Below are 22,889 nucleotides of genomic sequence, written 5' to 3' on the forward strand. Positions count from 1 at the left end.
CTGCAAATTGCCAACACCCAAGTTGAGACCCACTGCTTTCCATGTAATCAATTTACAGAAAATACAAAGGACAAAGGAACATGTTAAACATCACCACAGAAACACAATCAGCATAAGTGCAGACTGGAGGAAACTGTAGCATGAACATTCTGTACTTGCAAAAAAACAAAAACAAAAATTTCTAAAAAATTTTTGAAAGAAAATATGGAGGAGAACTTTGTTAAAGACCTAAAAGATACAGTAATTAGTTATAAGATACAGATCTTATTTGGATTCTGATTTAAATGAAGAAAAAGGTTTTAATTTATGAGAAAATTAGTAAATGATAATAATTATATAACAAATGCTTGGTGATATTAAGAAATTGATGTTAATGTTTTTGAGGAGGTTTGTTCTGCTTTTGTAATTTTTCTTATCTTTTTGAGACATACACAGATATTTACAAACAAAATATGCCATCTGGAATTACTCCAAAATAATCCACAGGATGAAAGAGTGGAAAGAGGCATAAATAATACTAATTTAATAATTATTTTAATAATTGCTAAAACTCGGTGATGAGGATATTGAATTCACTACACTAGTTTGTTTTTTATGTTTGAAATGTTGGTAATATATTTTTTAGGGGCACCAGGGTGGCTCAGTTAAGCATCCAACTCTTGGTCTCAGCTCACAGGTCTTGACCTCAGGGTGATGAATTCAAGTCCTGTGCTGGGCTACACGCTGGGCATGGAGCCTATGTAAAAAAAAATTTTTAAAGAAAATACATTTTTTAAAGGAAAATTCAAAACAAAAGGGAGGAAAACTAAAACATACTGAGTCCTAGAATACTCAGAGTTATGAAATTAGCCAGTGGCCAAAATTACACTAAAATTGTCTTCGATGATCTTTTTGGGGTGGGGGGGGCATGAGTGGGAGTGGCCGGTGCACAGAGAGAGAATCTCAAGCAGGCTCCTCACGCAGCACAGAGCCCAACCTGGGGATCACACTCACAACCCCAAGATCATGACCTGAGCTAAAATCAGGAGGCAGACACTTAACCAGCTGAGCTACCCCAGGTGCCCCACCTTCAATGATCTTATCATAGAGCCAGTATATGCTACTGTAGAGTCATCTTTCACAGCAAGCTTGCTGCAAAGATTCCACACCCTGTTGCTGCTATTGGGAAGTGACTAGTATCCAAGTAAAAGCATTATAAGAATCTGTTTTTAGTGCTCGCTTCAGCAGCACATATACTAAGAATCTGTTTTTATAAATATATAATACATACACTTATTTATTTACTTTTTTATATTAGTAATGGTGCTGACTTTTATTCTCAAATGGCCTGGTTTGGGCAACACATTTACAGTCACACTATAGAAAGGAGCAGACCTAATCTTTAATGTGTCCTAGCCCCTCAGGATCTGATCTCTGCACACAGTCCCCTTGCTCTCTGCACTCCAGCCCACTCATTCTTTTTTTTTTTTTTTTTTTTGACAGAGAGAAACACAGCAAGAGAGGGAACAGAAGCAGTGGGAGGGGGAGAAGCAGGCTTGCCACCAAGTGGGGAGCCCGATGTGGTGCCTGATCCCCGGACCCCTGGATCATGACCTGAGCCGAAGACAGCCGCCTAACGACTGAGCCACCCAGGCGCCCCTAACACATTCATTTTTAATCCATGCTCCTTTCACTCAGGACCATCACTCAGCATTTCATTCTACTTGGAATTATTCCACCATCTCCAAACTTTCGTCCATTTAATTCGTACCCATCTTTACATAGTTCAGCTCAAGTATCGTTTCCTCAAGAGAACCGTCTCAGAGTTCCCAGATGACTTTACATACCCTTCACACCCCTAGAGCAACACACTGTACATTTTCAGAGCCCCTTGTAAAACTTTTATTGGAGTAATTACATAATTCATTGTTTAAAGTTTAATGCCCAGGATGCCTGGGTGGCTCAGTTGGTTGAGCGTCTGCCTTCAGCTCAGGTAATGATCCCAGGGTCCTGGGATCAAGTCCCACATTGGGCTCCTTGCTCAGCGGGAGCCTGCTTCTCCCACTGCCAGCTCTGCTGGCTGCTCCCCCTGCTTGTGCTGTCTTTCTCTCTCTCTGACAAATAAATAGAATCATTAAGAAAACAAAATAAAATAAAAAATAAAGTCTAATTTCCTACAAGAAGATAAGCTTGTCACAGAGCACAGTGTTGATTCAGGATAGGAACTTATAAATATTCTTGAATAAACTCAATTCAGAATACAAGACTTTTTAGAGAGCCATATTTCTCAACACAGTATTAGGAATGACTGACTACAATTTACATTTTACTTTATGGCCCCATTCACTAAAGACATATTTTACATTCAAAGTTTCATCTTCTATTAAATAAAATACTTTGAAATATGTTTAATTTACACAAGTTACATCATATCCAAAGCAATGGTGTATTCTATGCCTTTTCCCTTTATTGAGGAAAAGGCCTTGTGGTGGTATTGTTCAGGACATTAAAGGTGATGACCTCACTGCGCCCCTGATGAAGAATCTTTGGTGAAATTAGGAGCTTGAATGCTTAATGAATCCTGGGAAGAATAATAATCAAACTGTTTACAGGTCACGTGTCATAATACACTCTATGCTTTGGTGTACTAAAAACTATGATAAAACTCAAAAGTGTAGTTATCATTACAGAAATTCTAGAGCAATAAAAACAAATGAAGTTATAACATATCAAGTATCATCATTACACACCCTGAAAAAGCAATGAGTGGTATGTGGCTTTAATAAGATTATATAACACAAATGAAATAATGATATAAAGGGGGAGTTAGAGAAGGCCCTTCATTTTCTACAGTATGTATTTCTGAAATGTTTGAAATTTTTATTATTTACCTTATTTCTTGTGATTATAAGAGTAATGTTAAGAAAAAAAAAGTAACTAGGCTGACAATGGATTAAAAAACAAATCCATCTTGGCTTTTCTGAAACAGCCTCAGGAATCTAAATCAAAAATACAATCACCCTGGGGCTCCTGGGTGGCTCAGTGCGTTAAAGCCTCTGCCTTTGGCTCAGGCCATGATCTCAGGGTCCTGGGATGGAGCCCTACATCAGGCTCCTTGCTCAGCGGGGAGCCTGCTTCCCTCTCTCTCTTTCTCTGCTTGCCTCTCTGCCTACTTGTGATCTCTCTCTGTCAAATAAATAAAAAAAAAATCTTTTAAAAAAAGATTTAAAAAAATACGATTACCCTGAAATACAGAATATGTAGCTTTCAAACATATTTTATACTCAATAGCACAACTTACTGTTTTTAGGAGAACAGAAGACTTTTTCCTTAACTAGCAAAGGTTATAAACAGTTGGCTGGCAGACAGAATTTGGACCACACATGTTTTCTTTGGCATGCAAAGTATAATTTTTTTAGTTACATTAGTTGCCAACATTAAGAAATCTTAAGTACTTCACACAAATATCCAGTTTTCTGGTTTCTCTTATTAAACTGCAAGCGTGGGCAACAGTTTTCTCTCCAAAGTAGCACAGCTCCCTGGAGCCAAAGCAGAAGCTGCCTCTTCACAAGACCAGGGCCCATTGGTTATCTAACTCCACCCCTGTGGACCCCCCATAGTTTTCCAACTAAGTAGACCTTTGTCTAAAATATAAAGTCTGCAGACTCTAAATATCTACATTTCTTAGGGTGCCTGGGTCAGGCTCAGTTGGTTAAGAAGATATTGGGGAGGACGTCTGGGTGGCTCAGTGGGTTAAGCCTCTGCCTTGGGCTCAGGTCACAATCCCAGGGTCCTGGGATCAAGCTCTACATCAGGCTCCTTGCTCAGCAGGGAGCCTGCTTCTCCCCTGCCTGCCATTCCCCATGCTTGTGCTTGCTCTCTGTCTCTCTCTCTCTCTCACTCACTCACTTGGTCAAATAAATAAATAATATCTTAAGGAAAAAAAAAAGAGAAAGAGAAGGTATTAGGGGAATACATAACCAATCCTCAATACTCACAGGTACCTTTGTTACATGGAGCAATTTTTTTGAAGAAAGGTTAGTTAAGAAATACAAAAGCAGGGGCCCATGGGTGGCGCGGTCAGTTAAGCGTCTAACTCAGGTCCTGATCCAGGTAAGATTCAGCCACCACTACCCCTCCCAACCACCTTCTGCACACTGCTTGAGCCTCTTCCCTCTCCCTCTGGCCTTCCCCACCACGCTTGTGCCTCTCTCTCTCAAATAAATAAATCTTAGAAACACAAAACCATCAGCAACTTAAAAATAAGTAACTTCGACTCTTTATCTCACAAAACAAACTGAGGGTTGCTGGGAGGAGAGGGGTTGGGAGAAGGAGGGTGGGGTTATGGACATTGGGGAGGGTTTGTGCTTTGGTGAGTGCTATGAAGTGTGGAAACCTGGCAATTCACAGACCTGTACCCCTGGGGATAAAAATATATTATATGTTTATTTAAAAAAAAAAAAGAGGGGCACCTGGGTGGCTCAGTGGGTTAAGCCACTACCTTCGGCTCGGGTCATGATCTCAGGGTCCTGGGATCGAGCCCCGCATCGGGCTCTCTGCTCAGCGGGGAGCCTGCTTCCCTCTCTCTCTGCCTGCCTCTCCATCTACTTGTGATTTCTCTGTGTCAAATAAATACATAAAATCTTTAAAAAAAAAATAAAAGAATGAAATCTTGCTATTTACAATGAAATGGATGGAGCTAGAGTATATAATACTAAGTGAAATACGTCAGAGAAAGACAAATACCATATGATTTCACTCATGTGGAATTTAAGGAACAAGACAAATGGACAAGGGGAAAAAGAGAGGCAAACCAAGAAAGACATTCCAGACTGTTGGTTACCAGAGAGGAGGGCAGTTGGGGGATGGGTTAAATAGGTGATAAGGATTAAGGAGTGCGCTTATCAGTGATGACCACTCAGAAATATATAGAATTGTTGAATCACTATATTGTACATCTGAAAGTAATATAATACTAAGTTCACTATACTGGCATTAAAATAATATACTTAATAAAAAATGTCATGGTGGTATTAAAAAAAAAAAGTCACTTCATATTATTGAGCCTTAAAAAGGAATGCAATTCTGATTCATATATGCTGTAAATGGGTGAATCTTGAAAACAAAAGACTAAGCAAAAGTAACCAAACACAAAAGGGCAAATATTACATTATTCAATTTATATGAAATACCTAGCATAGTCAAACTCATTAAAAACAGAAAGTAGAATAGGGGTTACTAGGGCCTGGGTACTGTGACAAAACAGGGACTCACTGTTTAATAGGTATGGAGTTTCAGTATGAGAAGAGGAAAAAATTGGTGGTGATGGATGGTGGTGATGGTAGTAGAACAATATGAATGTACTTAATGCCACTGAACTGTACACTTAAAAATAGTTAAAATGTATTTCATTTTTTATTATATATATATTATCTATGTTATTTTTACATTTAATTGTATATATTATATATTTTATTATACTTTATTTTAATTTATTATATTATATATTTTATTATATATTTTGTTTTTATTATATATTTTATTTTACATATTTTATATACTTTTAATTATGTATTTTAATTTTATTATATACATTTTGTTATTTTATTATATATATTTTATGTCTATTATACATTTTATATTTTATATTTTATTATATTTTTATTTTATATCTATTTATTTTATTACATATTTTTATTTTGTTATATTTTTTATTTTAGTATATATTTTATTATATGTATTTTATAATAATATTTTAATACAATACAATTTTTATTTTATTATATATATTTTAATATAATAAAAAAGCCATCTGAAATTACCCAGGTTTATGTATTTATCAAAATTCTGTAAATGTATCTTTAAGTTTTATATTTGTTACTGTCTGTAAATTTTACATCTAAAGAAATCACTCAAATACTGAAATCCAGTTAATAATATGCATGCTGAAATATTTAAAGAATATCAATGTTTGTAATTTACTTTGGAATGTGTGAAAAAATAAGATGGATGGACAGAAAAATAGAGGAATATACGAAAAAGGAAGCATAGAAAAATGTTAATGGTAGAATATGTTAGGTATATAAGTGCACATTGTAAAATTCTTTCAACTTTCCTGAATATTTGAATTTTCAGTATAAAATACTGGGAAGAAGTAAGGGGTGCAGGGCATGGACCACTTTGTCTCTCTGATATGCCCCTTATCAATTTTTAGCCCATAGGCATTTTATACCACATGATAATGTAACAGTACTTTTCATAAAGCAAGAAATAGCCTATTTATCTGTGAACATGAAGCAAACATGTTCCAGAATAATTTTGAAGGCTCTATTCCCCATATCCTGCAATGAATTCCCTATTGTTAGAAGGTCTTAACCAAGACTTAAGCAGAGCAAATGCAAACCACAAGCCACTAACTGGGGTGAAGAAACCATTGCTTAGTTCATACTTTAATAAATGGTTTTAATAAATGGTTTGTTTTCTTTTAACGAGGATGAGGGGGCACCTTCAATTTTTACAATAACTACTGCTTGACTTTTTACAAAAAACATATATTCTTGTTATAACTCCAAAATAATGCATTTTATGAATTGGATGTTTTAAAATTTTTTCTACAAAGTTCCTTTTAAATTTACCAAATGGAAACTAATCAAATTTTGTAATATTAATATGGTAATTCTACAATTTTTAGAACAACCAAGATTTCTCCATAAAAGATTTTTCTATATGCATGAAGAATACTTTTACTCTTGGAGCACCAGCTGGTACAGTCAGTAAAGCATCTAACTCTTCCTTTTGGCTTGGGTCATGATCTCAGGTGGTGATGTGAAGCCTTGCACTGGCTCCGCACTCAGTGGGGAGTCTGCTTGGGTTTCTCTCTCCCTCTCCCTCTGCTCCTTATCGCCCCAATCTCCCGGCCACCCAGTGCTCTCTCCCTCTCTGTCTCTAAAATCAATCTTTTTTAAAAAATACATTCTTGGGTGCCTGGGTGGCTCAGTGGGTTAAGCTGCTGCCTTTGGCTCAAGTCATGATCTCAGGGTCCTGGGATCGAGTCCCGCATCGGGCTATCTGCTCAGCAGGGAGTCTGCTTCCTCCTCTCTCTCTCTCTACCTGCCTCTCTGCCTACTTGTGATCTCTCTCTGTCAAATAAATAAATAAAATCTTTAAAAAAAATACATTCTTATATGTATGTAGAACATTAAAGGAAAACAGTTGTGAAAAACAGAGAGAAAATAATAGTTTTATACATTAGAGGAGAAGAAAACCTCCAGAAGAAATTCCGACTAGAGCTAAATATAGAAACTACAATTTCAGAAGTTAGTTTCAAACAAGCAACTGTCTAAACATTTAAGATCAGATCACACAATAATAGTTCCCAAAATCTGCATCTGATGCATGAAATCATTTTGCTTTTCATTATACAACCCCATCTTCAAAGTTTAAGCCACAATCTCACAAATACTTGGCTAATGGCCTTTACTTTTAGACAACCCATCATGCTATTTATACCACATAATGTTGCTTCTACATGGCTTTGCACAGCGAACTCTTATATCAAAACCACTACTGCTTATTTGACTATCTATTTGAGCAAAGGAAATGGGGAAGAGGAAAACGGGCAGTTTACATGCTAAGAAAACATGGAACAGGGGGTGGGGGAGCCCAGAGCACAAAAAGGTATGGTATTCACTGCTCTTAAACCTGCTTTTCCCACTTATTAACTAAATCACTTGGACCTGCCTATATTAGTTCTATTAATTGAGATTGGGTCTTGGGTAATTAGAAACAATGTTATGTGATGCTATTTCAAATTATCTGTACCTATAAGATTCTCATCGAACAACTACAATAGAGTTGCCTACATGGCACAGTCAATTAAGTGTCTGCCTTCGGCTCAGGTCATCATCCCTGAGTCCCAGGATTGAGCCCTGCATTGGGTTCCTTGCTCAGCAGGGAGTTTGCTTCTCTCTCTGTTCCTCATCCCACTCATATGCTCTCTCTCAAATAAATAAAATCTTAAAAAAAAAAAAAAAAAAAGGTGGGGGAGCATGTGTGGTTCAGTCAGTTAAGCGTCTGCCTTCCATTCGGGTCATGATCCAGGGGTACAGGGATGGAGCCCTGTTGTGGGCTCCCTGCTCAGCGGGAAGCCTGCTTTTCCTCTCCTAGTCCCCCTCCTTGTGTTCCCTTTCTCACTGTGTCTCTCAATGTCAAATAAATAAATAAAATCTTTAAAAACAAACAAACAAACAAAAAACCTACAATAAAACCAAGAAATATCTCCCAGGGCTATAAAAAAAGAAATACCGGTTGCATTACTCTATTCTTTCATTACTGCTATTACTGCTCTGGGTAAAGGAGTGAGAAACAGAAAGTAGGGGGGAATAAAGAACACTTAAAAAAAAAAAATCGTAAGAAGGAAAATGGACTAAAAATTAAGAGAATTTTGTGTTATTGGGCAAATCAACCTACCTCTCTTGATCTCATTTTCCTTAAATGTTAAACGAGCAAGGGCTGACTACTTGGAATAAATTAAACAATATCAAAGCTTTTGATTCTCTTGAATTGCAAGTATTAAAGAAACATTAACCAGGATATCTAAACTTTTTTGAATTCATAGACACCCCCCTCCTGAAAACCTAGGGTTTCTCCCTAGAAAAATGAAGATATAAATTCACTCTTTTTGCATTATATTTCAGCAAGTTCAGGAACCCCTGAAGACAAGCCATGAATACAAGTTTAAGAATTGCTGTGTTTCAGGGTATTGGTTGGCTCAGGTCATGAATCTTAGTTAGGGCTGTGAGATCAAGCCCCGCCTAAGATTCTCTTTCTCCCTCTCCCTCTGTCCTACTCCCTCTCTCTCTCTTAAGGAAAAAAAAAAAAAAAAAAAGAATTGCTGTGCTTCTAGAAAATTCCACCTTTCTCTGCTTTTAGAAATAATCTAATGTTTCATAAACTCATTTAATTTTTAGGATCTAACTCTTGGCATCAGATTTCCTACCCAATCCCAATTTGACTCACTCCAAAGAGAGGAAAACAGGAAAATTAAAAAGTTTCTAAAATCTGAAATAGGGGCACCTGGGTGGCTCAGTCACTAAGCATCTGCCTTTGGCTCAGGTCATGATCCCAGGGTCCTGGGATCAAGCTCCACATTGGGCTCCCTGCTCCTTGGGGAGCCTGCTTCTCCCTCTCCCACTCACCCTGCTTATGTTGCCTCTCTCGCTAGGTCTCTCTCTGTCAAATGAATAAATAAATTCTTTAAAAATAAAATAAAATCTGAAATAAAAAAGATTTACTGTTGAAGGGAAGGGGGGAAAAGGTTTACCTTTTACAAAGAGAAACAGGTTTGTTTTTAAGTGAACATTATCAACATTATTTGATACACTTCACTAGCCAAAACCCATCTTTGATCTACTCTGGCAGCTTAAACCCTTGGTTCCACTCAACTACATTAACGATGCAACTGAGTCTGGGAGAACCACATGAGGCATCAAAAAAAAAAATACACTTACTGAGATGGACCAGAGCAGATGGTCACAAACGAAGCATCTGGAAAGATACGGGTACTCTGAAAGCAGGTCTCAGGTCAAATTAATGACAATAAATACTCTCATAATTTCTTAAAAGATCTAAATGTATATGTTACCTTTAAAAATTTTGAAGACTGAATTCTGATTAAAAATACCTTTCATACATACTATGCCTAATCACTACTGAGAAATCCAATGACTGAATACCCCATAGTAACTTACCAGCTAATTTGACGAATCTTTTCGTCAAATTTCAACGAAATTTATTTATTTACTTATTTAAGTAATCTCTACGCCCAATGTGGGGCTTGAACTCATGACCCCAAAATCAAGACTCTCATGCTCTACTAACCGAGCCAGCCAGTTTGACTTTTTTAGAGGCAAGCCACAAAAAGTATGTAAGTTCCCCAATATCTACTATTGATAAATTATATAAAAATCTTTATTTAAGCTAGAAAATACTCATAGCAGACCTAATGCACTATACCAGGTTCTGTGGGAAAACACAAATAAATACAATACTAATGCTGGACTCAACTCAGATACCAACATTTCTAGTTTAACAATTACAGTAGTTTCCTAAATGTATTTCACTGCATGTAAGTCTCGCCCTACTCCAACCTACCATTTTTCTAAAAATCTGATCATTTCTGTGGTAATAGAAATAACTTTTAACAACTCCTCATTAACTAGTTTTTCACACAACTACCTCTACAAGTAGGAGAAAGAACCTGGGCCTTTGAAGGCCTGAGGATGTAGCCTGGAACTCACAAAGCATGACAAAATTCTCTTTATAATTCATAAAAATAATCCATTTGCTCTGTAGTAGCATATTTGATTTTAATATAAAAATGGTGAGCTTTTCCCCCTGAGTAAACTGACACTGCAGTAAGATGCACCTTGCTATTTCTGTGTCTGCACAAACCCCTATACTGCCTGGCTAAAAATATTTCCAAGACTAAGTCACGTGCCTTCGGGACACAGTCAAAGCTTAGCACAGAAGGTCCCCAGTTCCACTCCAGCCACAACTCCAACAGCAGCAAAGCAACACCACAGCCAAGGTACACACAATACAACTTCCCCAATGTCACTCCCCAAAACACATACACACGCAGGCACACTCATGCACACTCTCCTTGATGTTTCACACCACTGCTGTTCCCTTTCCTAGAACTCTCCTCCCTACTTATCAGACCACTAGCAACTCCCCGTTCATCTTGCCAGATTTCACCTCATCCATAATGCTGTCCTGATCACCCAAAACAGAGTTAACCCTGCTTTCTTGGGTGTCCTTTGTAACTTTCATATACTTCTATTACAGCACCTCCTTCCCAAAGTATTATTTTCTTTGTTTATGTATCCTCTTTCTCACTAGGCCATGAGTTTCTTCTTAAGGCCAAGAACCCCGTTTTATTTATGCTCATATTACTAAGGTGCGACAGGGCCTGGCTAATGGTGTTTTCAATAAGTGGTTGTCAAATAAATGAGTAGACAGATGAATAAATAACACCCTCTAAATTCTTCCTTGATTTATTCTTCTTCGTAGCACTTGTAACCTAACATGCTCTAGTTTACTTTTAAATTTGTATTTACTTTTGCATTTATCAGTTTGCTCAGTGGTGTAATTCTAGGACTTAGAACATTGTCTAAAACATAGTAGATATTCAATATTTTTTGTATGAAAGAAAGAAATACACTTAGTTATCTGAAAACCATTCTGTTCAGATTCAATATAAAATACAGTTAAAAAACACACACACACACACACAAGAAAAAAATGCTAGTTATGCCAAATCCTTGATAATGGCAGCAAGTGACACTTTTTATAAACTTCTAAGAAAAAGATACGGTTTATAAATTCCAGATGGTCATAGGCAAACTTAGCGTTTACTATTTTTTAGTAAGATATTGCAGAACATTCATTTTCAAAAAATGTATAAAGGTTCTTACCCATCCTTGGTTTGATCAGCTACTCCTGCCAAGAGCTGCACAATCTTCGGATTGCTATTTGGATCATTATACAGTCCAAGATAACGCTGCACAAAGTCCTCTGGGGTCATGTAATGTTCTCCATCGACCTCAGTACTGGCATACTAAAAAATAAATAATGTATACTTAAAAATTAAAATTATTTAACATCACCTTGTAGCCAAAAAAAATATTCTGTGAAAAGGTAAATTAAAGGCCAGTATCAAAATCATAATAAAGATAACAAATGCAGGACTTTTTTCTGGATAGTGAAAAATACTCAGAGGCTGATTTAAGAGCATTAGCAAAGTACTGATACAGGCTATAACATGGGCAAACCTGAAAACATTGTAAGTTATAGAAGCCAAACACAAAAGGCCACAGACTGTATGATCCCTTTTACAAATGAAATGTCCACAATAGGCAAATCCACAGTGACAGAAAGCAGAGGCATGGTTGCCAGGAACTGGAAGGAGGGAGAAATGAGAGTAACTGCTTAAACATATATGGGGTTTCTTTGTGGGGGGGAGGGCAATGAAAATGTCCTGGAATTAGATGATGGCAATGGCCACACAACACTGTAAATATACTAAACAATACTGCACTGCAAACTTTAAAATGGTTAAAATGGTGAATTTTGTTATGTGACCTTTTTTCATCAGAACATATAATGCTTGAGAAGAAATATGAGAAAGACGAAGAAAGGTGAAAGGGCAGCTGAGGTGACCAAGACCTGAGAGTGAGAAGATGACACCTGCAGACTCCTAGAGGCTTTCCACTCCAACAGCAATGAGCTGGGGGCGGGAGGTGGAGGGTGGAGGGGTGCAGGACAAACTACTAAACCTTAGAAAGTAAAATGAATAAGAAGAGCATGACAAAGAAGACCTTCCATCATAGGTATTTGTTCTATGCTCCAATAGCTGAAAAAAAGAAACAAAAATATTCTTCTTTTATGTGATTAATTTTTACAAAGAAAAAAAATAATACCTGCCTATCAAATAAATACCTCATTATTTTAAGGGTTTTATATACTATGGCATGATCAAACATAAAGAACCAAAGTTCTCCTCTTTTGGGTTGCGGCTGACCAATTTAGCTACTTCAATCAAATATCAAAGCAGTAATATCAGAAAATTTCCCAGAATTGAAGAATACAAACACTCACTAAATTGCCAAACTAAGTGCCAAAAAAAAACAAAACAAAACACAACAAGACAAAAAAACCCATGCCAGGACCTGGCCCATCATCATAAAATTACAGAATACCAGAATAAAGAGAAAATCCTGAAAGTTTTCAGAGACCAAAAAAAAAAAAAAGGTCACTTATAAAGAATTATGAATCACAAGCATCAATGATTCCTCAACAGAAACACTGACAGCTTAAAGACAGTGCAGTAAGACCTTGAAAATTCTAAGGAGTTCCAGCCTAGATTTCTAAACTGAGCCAAACTTTCAATCAGTTTTAAGAGTAGGTTAACAGTACTTTGAGGGGTGCCTTACTTAGCTGGGCTTACTCGGTTGGGCTTATTCAGAGGGCTTACTCAGTTGGGCATCTGACTCTTGGTTTCAGCTCGGGTCATGGTCTCAGGGTCATGAGATCAAGTCCTACGGCCAGCTCGGTACTCAGCAGGCAGGCTGCTTCTCTCCCTCTCCTCTGTCCCTCCCCTTGCTCATGCATCTCTAAAATGGATAAACCTTTAAAAAAATAAGTAAATAAAAATAAAAGTACTTTGAGATATCCATGTTCTCAATACTTCTCCCATTGTGTACCTTCTCAGGAAGCTATAGAAGCATTTACTCCATCAAAAAGAGGCATGAACTAAGTCAGAGGAAGATGTAGGATCCAGGAATCAGCTGATCCAACCCAGGAAAGTGGCCAAGAGAAATCCCTGGACAAGAACTGTGCTGCAGGCCTCTAGAGTCCATGGTCCTGGCAGGGAGCAGACAAAGGACTCCAAGAAGGAAAGCCACTGGGAAAAATGGAGTGTTAAATTACCCAAGGCATTTGGCTATATGGAAAATAACATTGGGAGGAATATTAATCTTTGTTCAAATGTCATCTTCTCAATGAGATCTACTCTTATCACCCTATTTAGTATTATAACCCATGCCTGCACGAATATTCCCAGTTCCCCTTATGTTGCTCTTCTTTTCCCCTTGGCACCTATCACTTTGTGATAAAGTACATACTATGTACTTTACATCTTTATTATGTTTATTGCTTATCTCCCAACAAAGGAAGGAATCTTTGTCTAGTTCTAGTTTTTTTCTTTGTCTAGTTTGTATAGATTGTCTGTTCACTGTTGCATCCCAAGCACCAAGAATAATGGCACACTGTAGGCATTCAGTAAATATTTGTTAAATTAATGGATTGGTATTAGGTACACAAATTGCTAAGTAAATAAAAAGTTAGGTAATTTTTAACTCTATGAGAAAGTAAATTATGAAAAGGAATTTTTGTTGCACCAAAACAGGAAGTAGGGGTGCCTAGGTGGCTCAGTTGTTAAATGTCTACCTTTGGCTCAGGTCATGATCCCAGGGTCCTGGGATCGAGTCCCGCATCGGGCTCTCTGCTCAGCAGGGAGCCTGCTTCCCTTCCTCTCTCCCTGCCTGCCTCTCCGTCTACTTGTGATTTCTCTCTGTCAAATAAATAAATAAAATCTTAAAAAAAAAAAAAAAAGTAAATATAATACATGACTTGGTTCAAAATAAGTAGTGTTTATACTCATAATAATATAGATACAAGTATTAATTACAATAATAAACATACTGAGAGGAATGGAGGGAGAAGGAAGGAGGACGTAGTATAAGGAAGTCCTCAACTACTATCATGGGAAGTCAGTAATGTCTAGAAATAGCAATATAGAAACATGAAGGGGAATACCAACATAAATAGCTAAGAGAAGTGGTTGCTTCTGGGAAACAAGACAGGGATGGAAAGGATCAAAGCAAAGGACTATTGGTTTGCTTTTTGGTTAAGTGTTTCAAATATTCTCATTTGTGATTCTGACTAAACCAAGCAACCAGCTCTTTCAACAAGGAAAAAATTAAATAAAAAATGTTTCTTTTGTCATATTCTGAAACACACCACAGAGGCTATTACAGCCAATGCTTTGTTACCCTGCGCAAGAAGTAGTCCAAGGTAGACATGTTTTTAACCAGCCTGTACTACCAAAAACACCTAACAAATATCACCTCAAAATAAAGTCATGTTTTTCTACATACTATAATAGTGAGTGGATTCCACCAATTCCCATCAACTACTTGTTTTGCTCTTTGTTCTTCAATGTTCTTCAAAATCTGACATGTTTTACCAAAATCAGAAAACCACAGCTAAGAATAGGATAGGCAGGAGTGGGGAAAGGCATAATGTCAGGAAGACTACTGCAACTGAAAAGAGGAATCAACACAAGGAAATCTAAAAATACAATTTAAAGACACTGACAAGTCAACAACTCACTAGAATATGAGTGCCAAACAATGGTATAGGAAATGTACTATAGGATTCATTTACATGCAGAAGGTGCGACCAAAAAAGCAGTTCGAGACCAGATGATGGAAAATTTGAATGCTAAGCTGAATAGTCTGACCTCCGTTGTGTGGGGCATGGGATGACACTAAAATTTTAGAGGACAGAGCTATGATTTAACCTGTGCTTTCTCTAGTGGCAATGGAAAAGATGGTTTGGAGAGCACAGAAACTGACTGGGGGCAAGGAGACCAAGTGTCCGTTACTGAAGATCCAGGTGAAGGAGGATGAAGCCTGAACCAAGCGGGTAGGAGTGGAAATAAGAAAAAAATTGGTACTTTCACCCCTTGCTAATGGCTTTTTAAAAATTATTTTCTTTAAAAATTTTTTTTAATATTTTAATTATTTATTTGTCACAGAGAGAGATAGAGCACAAGCAGTCAGTGGCAGGGAAAGGCAGAAAGAGAAGCAGGCTCCCCACTGAGTAAGGAGCTGACATGAAAGTCAATCCCAGGACCCTAGGATCATGACCTGAGCCGAAGGAATCTGCTTAACCAACTGAGCCACCCAGGCATTCCTAAATGATTTTCATAATGTTACAGTCACACATTCAAAATTCAAAAGGTACAAAATGGTATACAGTGAAAAGTCTTCCTAACACCTCGGTCCCTAGTCACCCAATACCCCACTCCAGAGGCAATCAATTTCTTGTATATCCTTCCAGATGTTTTATGCATAAATGATTATACATATATGAGATATATGCATATACCTGCTAATATATACATATGCAAATATGCATGAATATTCTTACTTATTTCTTTTTACACAAATGATAACTACTGATACTGTTCTGTACATCTTGCTTTTTCCCAATTCAGTCATTGTGAAAAGGGATTCAGCAATACATATATACACATACCTATCATATATAAAGAACTATATGAATGCTCACGTCCTTTGACAAGGAATCCCGGGTATGAGTCCTATGGAAAGTTTAAAAGAAGGAAGAACTAACATGAGATGCAAAATTAAAAAAGATACTAGAGATGGGTTATGGAGATCTTTGTTCTTTCTACAACTGTTTGAGAGCTGCTTGCTTTCCTTAATCAGATGTCAGTTTTCAAAAAAGAGTATGAAAACATTTCAGAGTTAGTAATAACAAAATGTGGCAACTAATTCTCCATTTCTTTTTGCCACATAGTATCTCATATCTAATAGTAGTACCTGAATTTGTCTGCCAGGATTACACCACTACACACAGAACACACACACGCACACAGAAAGTATACTGTACTTACAGAATCACCAGGATTTCACAACATTCTTGATTTTATGAGGAAATAGAGCAGCCTTAGCAGAAGTCAAGGACACAGCAGCCAACAAGGAAAACAAATGCTTTTGTTGACAAGTACTGGAACAGGCTTTGCCAGTATCTGGGGTTATAAATGATGCCAGAGAATCACTTACCCTGAGGTATTTTGCTAGTGTTTTCCCCAACTCTCCTAGTCTATTTTAACTTGATTTGAACTGAAAGATAAAGTGTATAGCTCAGAGGGGGGAAAAAAAACAAGTCTTTTCATCCATAAGGAGTCAGTACTTGACTTTTGCAGGAGACAGTTAACTAATTAACTCATTAAATTAGAGACAATTACTTGGCAATGTCAGTGAGTCTGTTTGCCTGAACAGAACAGAAGAGGGAGTATAGAACTGACTAGAATCTACCCACAGTCAATCAAGATGCTAAAACATGTTAGGTATTATGTCAACAAAGAAAAGCAGGTACCTTAAAAACAGGAGATATATTTAAAACAAAAGTATATTTTAAAATAAGAATGACCCATTTATTTTAAACAACTTCATTACTTTCAATGTTTATTTTGACTGGATAATAATGTTTTAAACAAAGTAAACATGGCCTTGAGTAACACAAAAGGCTAGAAGTCAGAAAACTTTAAGAGGCCTTATTAAGACATGTCTCTGCTAACCAAAATGACTTGCATATTTACACTAAAAACAATAAAAAGCAATGTAAAACAAAGTTTTGGGGCTCCCAAACTAACAGTTATGCTAAAAATGTAATATGGCAACTAACTTACTCATTTCATCATTTTCATTTTGTTACTGTCATTTCAAAGAGTGAACCAAAATTTCCTTAAACGAAACTGACCAAATACTGTATCCACACTCCAAATAACTTTAGAGTTAATCACTTGCCATTTCAAAGATGTCTCTTAAGCAGTTGTAAATCCTTCTTGGGCAGGAATTCAAGGACACATGAAAGACACTGACAAGAAGTGGCTGACATCATCCAAACAAAATAGGTGACTTATTTCTTTATTAAACATTTTCCAAATCCAACTTAAGTACTTGAATGTAAAAGTGCACATAGATTTGACATTTTCATAAGTATTTAAATTTACATTTATTTCACATGTGCTTGAAAAAGTCTTGACATTCTGAAGACTGAGAAATAAAATGGATCCTAATGAAAGATTAGAATATTTATTGCTGATAAAAGATGGTAGGGTTTCACATATAGATACACATACATACTTTTTCTATTGGACTTATACTGAACTACCTCTAGCTCCAAATGAGATAATGTTATCTAGAAATGTTTTGCCTACCAGGCCAACAGATCAACATATCAAGGTCTCACCTGACTAAAAGTAAGTTAGATAGTAGTAACTCCTTTAACAATTTACCAAATTTTAACCTATATCACAGGTTACTACAAAGCAGACTTTACAAAGAATTTTCACAAAATCCTAAATTTCTACTGAGTAAGGAGGAAAAGAAGGTTAACTTAAAATTCAATGACACAAATGAGTAAAAACCCAAATAGCCTAAATGAATCAAATTGCCTGTTTAAATGGCTTAAGTTCAAAGACAAATAGATCCTTTGATATTTTATATGTCTAAAAGACTTTCCAGAGATTACAAAGGAAAAAAAAATTTTTAAGATTTTATTTATTCTTTCGACAGAGGGAGACACAACAAGAGAGGGAACAGAAGCAGGGGGAGTGGGAGAGAAAGAAGCAGGCTTCCCGCTGAGCAGGGAGCCCAATTCGGGGCTTGATCCCAGGACTCCAAGAGCATGACCTGAGCTGAAGGCGAAACTTAAGGACTGAGCCATCCAGGCACCCCATAAAGAAAAATTCTGATCTGCTGTAACTATAAAGCCGGTTGCTTTTTCAAAAGTATACAGTGTATCAAAGATTTTCTTTTTAAGTATGCACACCAAAGCCAAGATAATATGTTTAGAAGCACTACTAGTTAAACCAAAAATCTGCTAACATAAAATCTTACAGTTTTTTTGCATTCACTTAAAAAACATTTATTAAGTACCAATTGTGTGCTGGATACTACGTGTGGTACTAGGGATGCAAGATCACAAAAAACATAGTTCCTACTCTCACATTAGCTCAGAGACAGTGGCATGAAAGACACTGAAACAAGGGTCAAAAAATGAGTTCTAATCCCCTGTATGATTTCTTGAGTGAAACACAGCTTCTCTAAGCCTCTTCTCTAATAAGAAACAGAAAGATAGCTGTCTTGATGTAAGGGGAAAAATGAGATCTTGAACACCAAAGTACTTGGAAATTGTAAAACTAATGCATATTGAAATACTGTAGTTCTTCTAAAAAGTTTAGAAACACAGAAAAGCATACAGTCCCAGTTTCCCTCCTTGCTTATTTAATTTTTCTGCTTTTGCCCAAACACGAAGGAATTATTGTTGTAACTCTTCATCTTCCTCCAAACCAAGGTCTCCTTGGAGTTGGCTTCTACAATTCTTAGGTTTACCACATTGGTCCTAACTGGTCTAGCCAGCTTAATCTCCGCTTATCCAACACGTGGCCGTAACATGAGTCCAAACACACTGTTGCTCCATGACTTTGTTCCAACTAGGATGAACTGACATTTTCAGATCTTAATACCCTTTTAATATAAGTAACTCTCAAATGACAATGTCACAAAGTTTGGTAGTTACAGATATCACATAAAGCATTTCCCATATAGAAAAATGAACACGTGAATGATGGAAGAGCTGAGCATACAAAGTTAATCCTCCGGCTGTCCTTAACTTTTACTGCTCTTACTCCTAACGGAAGCCAAATTTAGTCAAGAATGTGTGCCCTTTCACTACACAAGCACTCTGCATGAGTAGCAGACTGCAACAGGCCTGACATACAAACTTGTTAACAGCACAATGTGGAATTCATCTATCATCAGTAATGTTTTAATAAGAAAAAATAATTTTAACATGTGTGGCCACTTTTTAAAAGATTTTAGTGTTGCAAAAATTTTTTGATATTTACTAAAACCAGCTATACAAGCATTAGGAAAAGGCAATTTTATCCATCTAATTTTATTTTATTTATTTGTTTAAACATTTTATTTATTTATTTGACAGAGAGATACACAGAGAGAGAAGGAACACAAGCAGGAGGAGTGGGAGAAGAAGAAGCAGGCTTCCCGCTGAGTAGGGAGCCTGATATGGTGCTCAACCCTAGAACCCTTGGATCATGGCCTGAGCCAAAGGCAGACACTTAACAACTGAGCACCCAGGTGTCCCTATTTATTTATTTTTCTTTAAAGATTTTATTTATCTGTCAGAGAAAGAAAGAGAGAGAGAACAAGCAGGGGGAGTGGCAGGGAGATGGAGAAACAGGCTCCCCCGTCAGAAAGAAGCCCAATGCGGGACTCATTCTCAGGACCCCAGGATCATGTCCCAAGCCAAAGGCAGATACTTAACTGACTGAGTCACCCAGGTGTCCCATCCATCTAATTTTAATTAGCACTTTCTGTTGCTTATTTCACATACAGTAGAAATAAACCATCTATTCGATTTTGCAAAAAAAGTTCTCCAAACATCTGCTTTCTAACTCAGCTTGTTTCCATGAAATATTATGCACTTCTTTTTCTTTTTGCTTCAGTGAATGTATCTTTACTATCCATTATATCAAGTCCTACTGTCACCTACTAAACAATGTAATTCCTAACAGAGCATGGAGGTACAAGACCCTTGTTAATCACTGAAATCAACTGAAGCTACCATAATAAACTAGGTCTACCAAAACAATTTTCCTCTCAAAATGGCCAAAAACCTTGCAAATAAAATCATGACCCCAGAGAACTCAATAACTCAAACTAGAATGCTTCTCAGGGCACATTAAGTTGCATAATTAATTTGCATTGTTCTTAAAACAATACTTCAATCTCTTGGTCTAAGTAACCATGGGAACATACAAGGAGCATATATATATTTATAAGCCTGGGCAAATCATGTTTTTGACAATCAAGGTGCAGCTCCTAGGGGGATGGAATGCTTTAATGTTGGTAAGCCTTGATTAAATAGCAAGATTTTTGCCACAGAGAATGAAGGACCTCTATTGTGGTAGGGAGTGGAAAATATTAGATTTAGGAGACAGATCAACCAAATGTAATATGAACCATGGTTTGGATCCTGATTTTAACAAATCAAATTTTTAAAAAATGAAACAATCAGGGAAATTTCAATACTGAGTGGACATCCACATTATTAAGGAGTATTTTTACCTGTAATAATCGAATTATGGTTTGGTGGTTTTCAGAGTCATCACCTTTAGAGATACTAGAGTATTTATGTATGCAGTGATACAATGTCTGGGAATTGTTTCAAAATAATCCAATGCAGCTGCAATACAGACGAAGCAAGCTTAGCCATAAGAGTTGGTGAAGCTGAGTGATGGATATATGATAATTCATTATACTATTTTCTCTAACTTATATAGATTTAAAATTTTCCATAATTAAAAAAGACTTTTTAAAAAATGACCAAAAAAGAATGAGATTATTCTATATGTACCATATGTCCTCATATCTCCAAATAATATTAACTAAAAAAAGCCGAGTTGCTTTGAAATACATAAAGCAAGTCTCTTCTATTTACTGTATAACCTTGAGCAAGTTACTTAACCCTCCTAGGGCTCAGTTTTTTCACCGATGAAAATGGGAATATTAATGGTTCCTATCTTATAGAGTTGTTTTGAGGATTAACTATAAAGATTTGTATAAAATACTTACAATATTGCCTGAGACATGATAGTTATTCAGTAAGTAAGAAATAGCACACACAGTTCTAGAAGCCCAATAGTGGCCATGGCACTGGTTTCAGTGAATGATGCCTCAGCAACTTCAGTAATATTAAGTAAAAGAGAGCTGGACAGAACAGGGAAATGATTTTTAAGTTACACACATAAAGAATGTATTACAAGTCTCTCTTTTAGGTCTGTGTCTTGGTATTTCAAAGCCTACTTGGACCATTATTCTTTCTTTGGTCCAGACTGAGCAGGTGAAGATTCCAAAACCAACCTCTGCACACAACTTCCACAGTCTCTCAATCTCAGACCATGGCTTTATCCTTTCTCAAAACCTACAAACTTGAGAGAAGTCACCTCTTATGGTGGTATTTCTGAATGTGGGGATTTGTAAAGATCTTCAGGTACAAGTCTCAAGAATGTGATCAATTGGGGTGCCTGGGTGGTTCAGTGGGTTAGGCCTCTGCCTTCGGCTCGGGTCGTGATCCCGGGGTCCTGGGATCGAGCCCCGCATCGGGCTCTCTGCTTGGCAGGGCGGCAGAGAGCCTGCTTCCCTTCCTCTCTCTCTGCCTGCCTCTCTGCCTACTTGTGATCTCTCTCTCTCTGTCAAATAAATAAATAAATAAATAAAGTGATCAATTAGCTGATTACATGTCCATAATCAGAAACACATACTAACATCTTAATCACTTTATAGGTCCAGCACAGTTGCCTGGGAAAGACAAGGGACTCAGATCTTACTCAGGAAAGAAAAATCTTCATCTTATCTTAGAAGAAAAGGGAGGGAACCAGGAACTAAGCTCCATGTGTCAGGCATCATTTACAAATTACCTCAGTTAATCTTTCTAACATCCCTATGTGTTAGGTGTAGTTACCCCTTCTCAGACGGATGAGCAAACAGACTCCAAAGCTAATGTAAATACCTACAGTCATACAGCAAAAAGGGATCAAATAAGGACTCAACTCCAGGTCAGACTACAAAGCCCTTGAAGGTTCTAGCTATTAGTCTCCTAGATGAAAAGGAGTTAGTGAGGGGCGCCTGGGTGGCTCAGTGGGTTAAAGCCTCTGCCTTCAGCAGGGAGCCTGCTTCCCTTCTCTCTCTCTGCCTGCCTCTCTGCCTACTTGTGATCTCTGTCTGCCAAATAAATAAATAAAATCTTAAAAAAAAAAAAAAGAAAGAAAAAAAAAAGAAAAGTGACGCCTCACTCAAGATATTCTAACACCCCCATGGACAGAAGGAAATTAAACTGGAAGAATCAAAGCAGTCATCCATAAGAAAGCACAGAAATATATAATGAAGTTTACATAATAAATCAATATGATCTATTTAAATATGAATTATTCCACTTCCAATGTGAAAGATCTTCAGCAGTTTCAAACAACACTCTTAAAAAAAATCCAAACTCTTTTCTGTGGCCTACAAACAAGGCCGCACCTGATAAGGCTCTCCTGCAACCTCATCTCTTACTGGCCATTCACTCCCTCACTGACTGACACTTCAGGCACACTGGCTCATTTCTGTTTGCAAAAATACCAAACCCTTATCTACATCTAGGCCTTTAGACATGAGAGCCCTCTGTTCAGAATTCTCTCTACCCACCTTTTAGTCTCATCTCTAATAACACAATCTCAGGGGTCTTTACTGACCACCCTCTTGACAAATGATGGCCTTCTCCATTATTTTGGTTATTTCCTTATAAGTCTTGTCACCTTTTGCAGCTGCTTTTTGTTTTTTTTCCGAGTCTATGGGCTTTGCTATTGTCTGTCTCACTGTGACCTAGAATGTGAGGTTTTACCTTCACTGAAATCCTCTTATCTAAAATCTATAAAGGTAGGGGCACCTGGGTGGCTCAGTCAGTTAAAT

The 22,889-nt window shown here is 37.1% G+C and overlaps 1 protein-coding gene across 2 annotated transcripts in view; it reads right to left on the minus strand.

Annotated features, from left to right (window-relative positions):
* SLC25A12 (solute carrier family 25 member 12) overlaps positions 1-22,889 on the minus strand; it is a 207,826-nt gene that overhangs the window by 73,825 nt on the left and 111,112 nt on the right. For both annotated transcript variants that reach the window (XM_059394165.1, XM_059394164.1), the window contains exon 3: positions 11,457-11,599. In XM_059394165.1, coding sequence (XP_059250148.1) covers positions 11,457-11,599 — 143 coding nt within the window. The remainder of the gene's footprint in view (positions 1-11,456; positions 11,600-22,889) is intronic.

Source organism: Mustela nigripes, chromosome 3 (genome assembly GCF_022355385.1).
Source record: "Mustela nigripes isolate SB6536 chromosome 3, MUSNIG.SB6536, whole genome shotgun sequence".
Classification (NCBI taxonomy): Eukaryota; Metazoa; Chordata; class Mammalia; order Carnivora; family Mustelidae; genus Mustela; species Mustela nigripes.